The sequence below is a fragment of the Ananas comosus genome, linkage group 18 (genome assembly GCF_001540865.1).
Source record: "Ananas comosus cultivar F153 linkage group 18, ASM154086v1, whole genome shotgun sequence".
NCBI lineage: Eukaryota > Viridiplantae > Streptophyta > Magnoliopsida > Poales > Bromeliaceae > Ananas > Ananas comosus.
In genome coordinates, this window is record NC_033638.1 from 2,441,266 (window position 1) to 2,453,543 (window position 12,278).

Below are 12,278 nucleotides of genomic sequence, written 5' to 3' on the forward strand. Positions count from 1 at the left end.
TACCCAACCTCATGAACTATAAACTTCATGAACCAAGTCCATAAACCCAAGTTTATATACCAAATCCATGAACCATATCCAAGTTCATAAACCAAATCTTACATACCCAACCTCATGAACCATAAACCTCATGAACCAAGTCCATAAACCCAAGTTCATATACCAAATTCATAAACCATATCCAACTTCATGAACCAAATCCCACATACCCAACCGCATCAACCAAGCTCATGAACCATGAAGCAAATCTCATGAATCATGAACCAAACCATACCTAAGTTCATGAACCAAATCTCATGAACCAAATTTCATAAACCACATACCAAACCTCATGAACCGTAAACCAAGTTCATGAACCAAATGAACTAAGTTCATAAACCAAGTTCATACACCACATCCCATGAACCATATACCAAACCTCATGAACCATACACCAAATCCTATGAGCCATACACCAATCCATACCTAAATCTCATGCCCAAAGTTCATCATGAACATTTTCTTTACTCTAGCTCATATACCTAGAGTAAAAATTAAATATCGACTACCCCTAATACATATACTTAAGGCTAAGTCAATCGCCTTAGCACATATAACTAAGGCAAAACATCTTCAAATCGACAGAGTTCTAAATTATATACTTAGAATTCAGTCAAATGATATCAAATATACTTAGAGTTCATCCGACTAACCCTAATACATACCCTTAGGGTCTAGTCAACTTTTTGCTCTAGCACATATATCTAGAGTTGAAGTCAAACTAAGCTCGACTGGTCCTAATACATACACTTTAGGTCTAGTCAGTCTTTTACTCTAGCATATCTACCTAGAGTGAAATCCATACCCGATTGAGCCTTAATACATATATTTGAAGCTCATGCAAATCAAACCCGACGAACCCTAGCATAATACCTTAGGGCTTAGTCAGATCCTCACTCTAGCACATATAACTAGAGTGGAAAAGATATTAAACTCGGTTAATCCTGATACATATACTCAGGAATTAGCCACTCTCTACTTTCGGGTAATTCAACCCACCTCAATACATATATTTGGGGTCGAGTCACATCTCCACCTTGGAATATACAACCAAGGTGAATATAATCGGACTCTAAGACATATACTTAGAGCCAATTAGACTCTAATACATAGAGTTTAATATCGACTAGGTCTTAACACATATACTTAAGACCTAGTCAATCTCAAATCCAACTGAATTCTAATACATATACTTAGGATTCAATAAACCGAGATACAATTCATCTCATCCAATCTATAAAGGTCTCTTAATCGAAGGTGCCCCAATGCCACGGGGGTAATTAACAATAGATGTTTACATCTATGAGAAGCCATGGATCCGCAAAACATATACATATAAATACTAATCTGAATCATGAATACAACCCCACGGCCCAAAATCCATCGACCGTGCGAGGTGCGTCATTCGTTGTGGCATACATACTTATGCATGTTGCATTGAGTTGCTAGTGGACATATGCATGAGGATATGATGTGAGAATAGACTAGATTCATGAGGAACTAGTATGTGAACCAATGATATTGTAAAATTGGAAACCATTGCATATGTGGCCGACTTGAACATAACATGCCTTGTGATTGTTTGGGGTTTGGGATCCCCGATGTCCTCGGGCGGGAGGACTAGATCATACTCGATTCGTCTGTTGTATTTGAGGAGGTCGCGCCTCCCATTTCTGTGAGCTCCGGAGTTGTATCACAGTGAGATTGAGACGGGGGAGGTGGTCACGACGGTGTGCCCCCGGCAGACGGTCACGGTGGCGTGACGGTGTGGAGCGAGTCGTGGTTCGACCTTTGGGTGAACCAATTGGATTGAATCAAGGCATGTTCATGGCATTACATAGAGTGCATACATGGTAGAACTTAAACTTATTCTTGTTGACATGATTGGTACAGGCATAGCTACACATTTGAAGCATGATGTAGATGTCTATGAGCAAGTTAGGCTTATTGTTTATCTATTATCTCTTTGACATATTGTCCTATTTATTGCTTCTATGCCTTTCTTAGACCTAATGGGAAAATCGGCGGGGTCGGCGGCCGAACCCACTGGGAACTATGGATAATAGTTCTCACACCCTGTTTTGCAGAGCCTAATACGAGCGCGTGCGTCGAGGATCGCGGCAAGGGCATCACGCCCTAGATAGAGTGGACCACCGGCGTTAGCTCACTACCCTCAAGTATAGAAAGGAAAGAATGATATGTAAAACCCTTTTGTGAAGAAATGTGATGTATATGAGAGATGGCATTTTGGTTATATGTATGAGAAGTAAAGTGAAATATGTAATGGTTCATGTATGTGAACAAGTGATGTAATAGATAGTTTAAATTCTCTTATATCTGTGATTGTCTCTCTCAATGTTGAATGCTAACATCTCTTGTTGGATACGTATGCATAGACTTTGTTACGCTTCGGACGGACAGGGGAAACTCTGTCCGTTCGGCAGGTCTGTTTCGAACCCGAACTGTCCAAATTGGCGATGTCGGGTCATGACAACTTCTAATACCACTAAGTTATTGATGCTATTAGGTTTTCGGCCATGAAAGGATATGCGATTAAAATGATAGTGGTCTCCTAGGGTTGAGTGGGTGGTTGGTTCTGCAGTATGATCTAATGAATGTAAATTGTCAAAGAGATAAATCTAACGATGGAAAACTTGGTAGCAACAAGTGCTTAGTGCTATTAGAAGCACCCCAGCCGGGCTTTCTCTCTCTCTCTCTCCCCCCTTTCCTCTATATATATATATATATCCAATCCTAGTATTGTTAAGAGTTCTAGTTTAATTTAAATTCTATTTAATTTATCTCTAATAGATTTAAATACTTATTCTAATCTAACTAGAATTTAGCAATAAATCTAACTAAATCCTAACATATGGCCTTTCAATTTTGTAGCAATAGGTTGGATTTTTTACATTCAAAGAAGGCTTAGGGTTGTCATGGACTTAGCTAAATGGCTTCTTTAGTCCGTGCGGCGCTCACCTTCCTCCGCAAAGTGAGCAAGCCTACTTCTCTACTTGATAAGTTAGGACCTACTTGCCCTGGACTAAGTACAAAAGAAAGAGTTTGAAGAAAACTCTTCTATTACTTGGAGTAGAGGATTACAAGTGAGGATTCTTGAGTTGAGGGCGTGGAGGCCACATCTATTTAAAGACCGCTCGCCACCTGTAAGGCAAATGAAAAGGTGTCAAGTGGCGCAAAGCTACAAGGCAAAAAGAGAAGCTACAAGCTCCTAAGAGACCTCACTACAACAAAAACAGCGTACAACAATACTTTTAAATATCGGTACAGGTCAAAAAAGTGCTGCTGGCTAAATTACCGACACTTTTTTAAAATATTGCTATATGTGGGGTCGCTATAGGTAGGGCCGTCTTGATATTTGGCACCCACTCCTCCAGCGACCTATGGCGGAGGGATACGTGGCAATCGTAGCCCTCTACGGTCCCTGCGAAATCCTCGCGACCAAACTCCAGTCGGCGGAACACTACCTTGTCGGCTGCGGCGGTGGAGGAAGAGAAGGAGAGATAATGTCACGCCCCGCCCCGAGACCGCTACCAATTTGGTCCGGTTCGGGCGCGGCGAACGGACGCCGAACGGACAACACCTTCCCTATCCGCCCAAGGCTCAACAACCATATCATGTACAAGAATTTGCCGAGGAGAAATTCAACAACATACATGATACAACGAGCACCGCAAGTGCTAGATAATTAAGAGCAAGAATCACAAGTAACATACGAGTGAAATAAAGAGAGATACGTCTAGCTATTACATCCACAAGGCATTCAACATTTACATTTTTTATTACATTTACATCTCCAAAATGAAAACATATTCTTCTCATAATACAAAATGGCTCTCCAACATAAGTAACTCCCAAATATATCACATCTCTATGTACACGAGGGTACTCTAATGCAAAAGGGAAAGCTACTAGCTACTAGGGCGCTATGCCCTTACCACGGTCCTCTGCCGATGCTCTCTCGCTAGGCCCTGCAACAAAGTAGGGTGAGAACTATATAAATATAGTTCCCAGTGGGTTCGGCCGCCGACTCTGCCGATCTTCCCACTAGATCCAAGCAGGCACAAGCAGATAGATAGATAGATAGATATGAAATTGAAGTGCAACATAGTAAAGTAATATGCAACATTCTACTATGCCTTCAATAACCAATGGAATGAGCTACAACATAGTATATGATCTATGCCTCAATAATCCAATGTATGAACAACTACATAGTATGCAATCTACACATGCTACTATGCCTCAACAGTAAAGAATGCATAGAACTACTACATAGTATGCAATCTACTCAATAACAAAGGTGAGGATACGCTCACTCACCCAACTCACAATCTAGTCTCAAAGGGGAGGATCCGCTCACTCGCCCGACTCACAATCTAATCACAACGGGGAGGATCCGCTCACTCACCCGGCTCACAATCAATCTCAACGGGGAGGATCAGCTCACTCGCCCGGCTCACAATCAATCTCAACGGGGAGGATCCGCTCACTCGCCCGGCTCACAATCAATCTCAACGGGGAGGATCTGATCACTCGCCCGACTCAACACAGGTACCACAACCCAATCTCAATCTCACAAGTGAGGATCAGCTCACTCACCCGACTCACTTGGAGAGGATCTGCTCACTCGCCCAAGACCGTCTGCAGGACCCCATAAGGCTATCCCTCGGGACCCCATAAGGCTATCCCTCCCGTGTGACAACTCCGAAGCGCACGCTTGTGCGGAGCGAGCGCCTACAAGCTCTGAACAAACATGTGAGTATGATCAAATCCTCGTCACAGAGGATACCCTGCTACTAGGGTCAACATCCACTTGGGAACTATTTAATCTATAAGTTCAACATGTAACAAGTATTTTCATCTATACACTACTTGTCATGCCACTCGTCAAGTTGTCAACATTGTCTAGATGCCACTCGTTCTCTAGTCCTTGTCAACACAAGATTAAGTTCATCATTTAACTTTACCACTGTAGGGTTCTATGTCACAATTCCTCTATTCTCATGCCTCCTAACTCAAGTGCCAAACTCATGTTGCTACACTACTCAGGATCATGCAAGAATGGAAATGCGACTGTCCAATACCCTATCATGCATAGTACTAACACTAGTCCAAATGCCACTCTTCTAGGCCATTTACATGTCCAAGTTTATCTTTATGCCACTATAGGATTCCATGTCACAAGACCCAATCCTCATGCATCCCTAGTCCATGTGTCAAGCTCACAATGCTACACTACTAAGAAGCATGCAAGGAAATAGAAATGCAACCATCTACACATCCTATAAAGCATAATGTTGATATATGATCAATACATTTAACTTAGACATAAAAGGAAGCCCGATTACTTCGGGATGGACACGCCCCACCTTTTATCGCGTTCCGATTGCTCGTAGTCACTTGCAATCGGCCTCCCGCGGCAACCGCTATCCGGCTCGGCCCGCACTTGCAATTGCGCACCAACCGTGCGCCGCTTCGCAGCCTCAGAAATTATAGGTCTAGGTTTGCCGCCACGGTGCTCCAAATCCGTTTCCATGATTTTTAGTCGTCACCTCGGCCGTCCAGGCAGAAACGAAGCTAAATTGTCAGTTTCTTCAATATCTTTAGAACGGCTCGACGAATCGTCGAACCGACTTCGCCAACGCGTTCGTGTGCCTAGCAATTAGGTTTGTATAGATTCAATTTAGATCAAACCCCTATATTTTACAAAACTCCATTTGGAGCCCTAACATACAATTAACCTCCAAATAATCTAAATTAAATGGAGCAACATGCTAACAATACTCATTAGAGGCTACTAGAATCTCATACATAAAGGGTTAAACTAAATCCTTGCTTAATCATGAGATCTCGCCTTAAGCCACCATGCTCATCAAGCTAAATCCACCATTGGAAAGCTTGCTTCCACCATTAGAGAGCTTCAACTTCATCTCCAACATCATCTCCTCCGAAATTTCGAATTTGAGAGATGGATCTAGAGAGATGGAGGAGGAATCTAGAGAGAGAAAGGAGAGTTTCTCTCTCCCACCATGTGTGCGTGTGTGTTGTGTGTGTGTGTGCATTCGGTTGAAGGAGAAGAAGAAGCCTAGTAGCTTCTACTTATAGTCAACACCCCTCAATAGTAGTATACACTATTCACTTCAGTTTGTAGCGCAGGTACAGATATTTTTTGCTTGCCCTTCTGAATGTCCGATTGAGCTCAAATTTGGCAGTCATGCTCGGTTTTACTTAAATTAACGAAAGAATTTTTAATCTTTCAGTTTCGACCCCGTTTGGTCACCGAAAGCTCTACCGAACTGTAATCTCTAGCAGATAGTAGTCGGATTTTATTTTTCACTTTCCGGGCGTCAGAATGGTATGAAACTTTAAATCTAGCCTCATAAAAATAATTCTGACATATCCTACAGTTTTCATAATTTTCTGACACTGTGCATTTTCTGCTAATTTATCTGCTCCGTTTCACACAGAAAATTCTAAATCTTCTGTTTTTTCTCCAATTTCGGCACAGGTCATTTCCAACTTAAACTTCACCTCTCTAAATCCAATAAAAATAGTATATCATACTATTTTTATTTATTTTCACTTTTATATTAAAATCCGGTATATTACATTCCACCGCAACTTCATAATTTCAGAAGTTCGGTACCTTACAGATAGTGATCAATCTTTCTTCTTTTTTTTTTCTTTTTTATTTATAATCGGACTGAGTGGGCTGGGTGTGGTTGGCTGAGTAAAGGAACTTTTTATTTTTGATTAGATTGGACTTTATATTTAGGCCTTAGTAAATTTTTTAAAAAAGTATTGACATAAATAGAACACTTAAATAAAAGTGTCCTAAAAATGTGTCCCTATAATATAATTCTATTGTAGTGCCTAATAAGTACATATTCTATAAACCTAGAAACTCTAAGAGACTCTTCAGCACTAGTGCCATCATCCTTGAGATCCACAGGGATGCTTTTAGAAGATTATAACAAAACCTCCAACAGATATACCTTTGAAGTTTGAGTGATTCGTAAAAAAAAAATTTGGAGAAAATTTCGAAGTCCTAACATTAGGGCTGCTATCCAACCACAACAGCCGCATGCCCGGATCAAACTTTCCTTGAAATTGTAGGACATCTAATTACTTTAGAGGCTACGATCTATGTTTCCAAGAGCTTGAGCCAATTCCATGGCCCAATATAGGGAGGTGATGCAGTATATTGTGATGCTCATGTAGAGGAAGTGGAAAAGAAATGAGGAAACAAAAAAATCTATGCTAGCTGTGTAAAACTCTTATTCAATATTTTGGACTTTACATGTGTATACTCTTGATCAGAGAACAAAAGAACTTAAAAGTTTTTTTGACCATATTCAACCACATTAATCGTCAATTTAATTACATGCACAAACCTAGCTCAATTTTGTAAACATCGAATTGAGGCTTGAACCCTCTTAGTTCGAGTCTTACTGATGTTATGCATGTTTGCGGAGTTGGAAAGACATGTAGAAATTAGGATAGCTGCTTTGAAAAATTCTAGCACCGTCAAGGAAAGTTGAAATTAAAAACTTAAGATGCTCACTGGCTCAAAAAATTTGCGGGTCCAATCGCGCAAAGGCATGGTGGCACTTTGCTAATGACATAGAGATATTTAAAATTGTAGTCAAGTGATCCCAGACTCGAAGAAAAGTTAATCTAATTAATTTAGACTTTTTTTTTCCAACTGAATTAATTCCCATATCCAAACAAATTATGACAATTTTCAAACAATTTATGTAACTGGACCTAGGCTTTTCTATATTTGCTTAAATCAATAGAGTCATGGTGCATGTCAAATAGCTTTCATTGGATTTCATTTGTTATTAATTCCTTCAAAACACTTAAATATAACCTAACTATACTATGTTGGGCAGCCAAGTAATATCAGAATGGCAGGATAGCCCGTCAACAATCCTGCCAATTATCACAGAACTACTATCCAGCGGCATACAAGTTTGGATATACAGGTACATTGATTATTTTTACAAGGGTTTTTTTTTTTTTTTTTTCTTTTTTTTTTTTTTGCAAAAAAAATAGCATACTACCTGCTTTATTTAATAAACATGTAGGTGTATTTCATCATCGACAAATTAACATAGCAATTAAAATAAGTGACAAATATATTTTGACTACGGGTAATATTTGCAGTGGCGATGTCGACGGTAGAGTCCCTGTAACATCATCTAGATACTCTATTAATCAGCTTAAACTTCCGGTGAAGACTTCTTGGAAACCGTGGTCCATCGAGGATGAGGTACTGATCAAATTTTTTTTTTTCATTTGTTCAGATCACTATTTTTTTTTTTTTTCTCACGACCATACGTATGATCCAATAGCAGCAGAACAAAACAAAAAAAAAGAAAAAAAAAAGAAAAAAAAAAAAAGATGACATGTAGTGGTGACTAACATTGCACCATGTTGATACGCATTCAAGAAATAGGCAAATGAAATAAAGAATCTGATTTCGTTGTACAATGTTTAGAAACATCATTCGCATAAAGATGTTGGGGCCGGGTAGGAGCCTCCAAACCCTTCACCGGTCGGAGAAGAAACTTCACGGGGCAGAATTAAGTAGTCTATATATGTATTCCTAGCTCCTCTGGTGAACACGCACTTAAACCTGCTGATTGGAGTTGAATGAAATGAAATTACACTTGTAATTAATATTTTTACACATATAATCAGCAGCATAAAGATCCAATACCAATAGAAGCACTTCTGTCGAGCAACCTTAAAATGAAATTAATTAATTAATTAATTAATTAATTGAGCTTTAATTACCAGCATACATATATAACCCATGACTATTAATTAATTGTTGTTTTTTCATTTTTGTTTCCGGCGGAACAGGTTGGTGGATGTAGTGTAATCTATGGGGATGGAAATCTAACTTTCGTCACCGTGAGAGGAGCAGGACACGAAGTTCCGAGTTACCAACCGCTGCGGGCGCTCGTGCTCGTACAATCTTTTCTCATGGGAAAGCAGCTGCCGGCTTGAAATTAATGGCACCCATCATCTATATATATCGCAACAATTTTAGTTTATCATATCAACAACACGCATATCAATGGATAAATATGAATAATTTGTGTTCACATCTATGATTATTATTGTTTAATAAGCATTAGATGTTGTGTTGTGTGGTTGTATGCGTGCTTGATCTTATACTATGGTGCTACGCCGTGCATGTATAGAAAAGACTATCTATTTGTATAAAAAACTCTTTGTCCATGTAGCAGGTCTATGTACATTCGCGAAATTCTCAAATGTGTTTTAAAAAATAATCTATACATTTTTCACTAATTTTCTAGAAAGGACTTTCCCAAAGAATTCCGGAGCATGACAGTGTGTAATTAGACATGATGCGACCAAACATCCGAGCCTAAATGGATGAAATACATCCCTAGTTTTAATAACTAGTATATATATATATATAGAGAGAGAGAGAGAGAGAGAGTTGGGGTATGGTATTTGTAAAAACACCGAGCACTTGATGCTTGTAAATTTTTTACCGTTAAATCTACGCCTTTAATCATTCTCATCCGTTAGATTATACTATTCAACCAACCACTCACTCAACCCTAGGAGGCCCACATCATCCTAACCATACATTTCTTAATCCAATGGCCAAAAATCTATAAGAACCAAGGGAGATAAGAGTTCACGATCGAACATGATTAAGATGACGATTAGAAAAAAAATTCTTTTCTACTCCTCAATGCGTGCTTAATAAAAGAAAATTTGAAAAACAAAAAAAAAAAATATTCTGTAAAATATGGAAAATAATTTTCCAAAACATTCACTTTTCCTGTGAACCAAACGCGAGGAAACAATTTTTCTAGCCTAAAAATAGTTTTCTAGGTTATTTTCTGAGGATCCAGACAGGCCATAATGCATTTTTGGCCGGTAAGTTTAACTGGACTTGTTATTAGCACTAATAAATCAATCAGGTCGTTACAACTTGTAGATTGACTTGTAAATATTATTGGCAGCAATCAAGCATTCATGCAGTTTAACTGTAATCACAGTTGCAAACTTGAAGGTTTGCACGGCAGTTTAACTGTAATAATCACAGTTGCGGTGTGAGAATTTGCAAACTTAAAAAGAGGTTTTCACGGCAGTTTAACTGTAATCACAGATGCGGTAATCTCTTAAAATATAATAAACCCACAAACGAGTTGCAGAGCGGATGAAGAATGGTAAGCATGAAAATAAACCCACAATCAACCAAAAGAAGATAACTAACTACTAATAAGCAGCACATTACTCACTCAGAGTAGTCAGTCTCTCAGACGCCAGCATGCAGTACATACACGCCCGAACATGATAAGAAAAAGAATTGCATTAAGTTACATGTTTATGAACGTTCCCGGGTATCGAAGAACGCTCTTATGTGCTTTATCGTACAGTTAACGAGAAACAACGAAAAATCCAACTTTGAATTTCCTCTTCAACTAATCTACCTGCCAGTATAAAATGCCGTCAGAAAGACCACTTCTCATGCCAAATTTACTGCTACCGGGGATCTCGCTGATCTGCGGGGATCTCGCAGATGACTTCTATATGGACAGATAAATGCCCAAAATAATTTCCTGAATAATCATAATAACACAAAGCTTGTATGTAGGATGTAATGTTTACCAGGCAAAAAAATTAATCAGAGGACACAATTGAGTGTATATCACCGAGGATTCTCAAAATCCGGATCCAAATCAAGTTTCCTCTTCAAACGTGACTTGTCAGCACTGCAAGAACATGAAATATACCTCTTCAGTCGATTTAAGTGAATTAGGGACTCGAGCAACGATTAGTATAAGAAAAGAGGTTTCAACCTCCTAGGAATTTATTTTATAAATAACCCTACAAACTTTTATAATTATAAAAGTAGCCACCTGCAAAAATTATTTGTAAAAGTAGACCTCTAGTATGCCACGTGGGATGTGGAAAGAGAAAAACGTTGAACGCGGTGAATGATTCGCCGCATACTAAAAGCAGTAAATCGTTCACCGCTTTCAAGAGAATTCTCACAAGTTGCAGGGATTTACAAACCAATGATGGGGTGAAGAGTTAACTGCTTTAATATGCAGTGAATGGTTCACCGCATGTACCGCTTTTGACAGGCGGAGAACGATTCACAGCATTCTTTTTTTCTTTTAACCCTACAAACTCCGACTCAAATCTCTTCCCCTCTTTTGCTCTCTCCATTTCGCTCCTCTCCCTCTCGCATAGTGCTGCCACCGCACCAATCCCGCCCTGCGTTGATAGCTCATGGGTTGGTCGGATATTTCATAATAAATCAAGCTTATTGCACGCTCTTGAAGAATGATTGCTAGGGCTGGCAAATGAGCGAGCCAGCTCGTGTTCGATTCGCGTCTCGAGCTCGAATTAATTCCAAACCGAGCTTGACCCTAAATTTAGGCTCGAAATTAATTTCAAGCCGAGCTTGAGTATTACTAGGCTCGCTCGAATTAGGCTCGAAAAGCTCGAAATATATATATATATATATATATATATATATATAGGGTCCGGCTACTATACTATTATGAGTACAATCGCTCTCGTACTCATAAATCGTTTTCGATGATAGAGCTTCCGAATCGACGATCCATACCGTTAAACGTTATTTACAGCATTTAAAACTTTTAGAAATCAAATTTTATAATTTTTTGACATCATTTACCTTACGATCAAGAGGTCACAAATTTGACAATTTTTAACGGCCGGTATGGGATATTTGCTAGTTTAACGGTGTAAAAGAATCGGAATTTGTTGAATTTTTGATAGAAAATTCTATTCACTACAGAGATAAGATCAATAACTCCGATCTTGAATTGAAGGATCCGATCATCCTCTTTTAGGACATCGTTTGATTTTGACCATTCATTTTATGCCCACTTGATGGACTTTATTATGATTTCGAAAATTTACGAAATTTATTTTCTGGAAGTTTCAAAAACTCTAGATCATATTTAACGGACTAGATCGTCGATTTGAAAGCTCCATCATTGAAAACAACTTATGAGTACGAGGGCTCCAATACTCATGATAGTATAGTAGCCATGGCCTATATATATATATATATATATATATATATAGAACTGGGCTAATATACTATTAATAGCACCAAGTGTAAGGAGTGAGATTTTGATAGTGCAACTAAACTTTCTGTTGACGATGTTTATGTGTGTAATTTAATA

At 38.9% G+C, this 12,278-nt stretch overlaps 2 protein-coding genes across 5 annotated transcripts in view; one reads left to right on the forward strand and one right to left on the reverse strand.

The window, feature by feature from the left end:
• LOC109724174 (serine carboxypeptidase II-3-like) lies at positions 7,919–9,329 on the forward strand. The gene is made up of 3 exons (XM_020252903.1): positions 7,919–8,048; positions 8,230–8,335; positions 8,932–9,329. The coding sequence occupies exons 1-3, from the start codon at positions 7,945–7,947 to the stop codon at positions 9,076–9,078; spliced, it is 357 nt and encodes a 118-aa protein (XP_020108492.1). The 5' UTR covers positions 7,919–7,944; the 3' UTR covers positions 9,079–9,329.
• Positions 10,294–12,278, reverse strand: part of LOC109724029 (cyclin-dependent kinase D-1-like) — a 56,011-nt gene continuing 54,026 nt past the window's right edge. For 2 of the 4 annotated variants that reach the window (XM_020252629.1, XM_020252630.1), the window contains exon 8: positions 10,294–10,826. In XM_020252629.1, coding sequence (XP_020108218.1) covers positions 10,763–10,826 — 64 coding nt within the window. In that variant the 3' untranslated portion in view covers positions 10,294–10,762. The remainder of the gene's footprint in view (positions 10,827–12,278) is intronic. The other 2 variants (XM_020252632.1, XM_020252631.1) reach the window with 2 other exon arrangements.

Bases quoted from the DNA above. Each gene is read 5' to 3' on its own strand.
- LOC109724174 (XM_020252903.1), top strand. From the start codon at position 7,945: ATGTTGGGCAGCCAAGTAATATCAGAATGGCAGGATAGCCCGTCAACA. The intron at 8,049-8,229 runs GTACATTGATTA...TAATATTTGCAG, and splicing joins ATACAAGTTTGGATATACAG to TGGCGATGTCGACGGTAGAG. The intron at 8,336-8,931 runs GTACTGATCAAA...CCGGCGGAACAG, and splicing joins CGTGGTCCATCGAGGATGAG to GTTGGTGGATGTAGTGTAAT.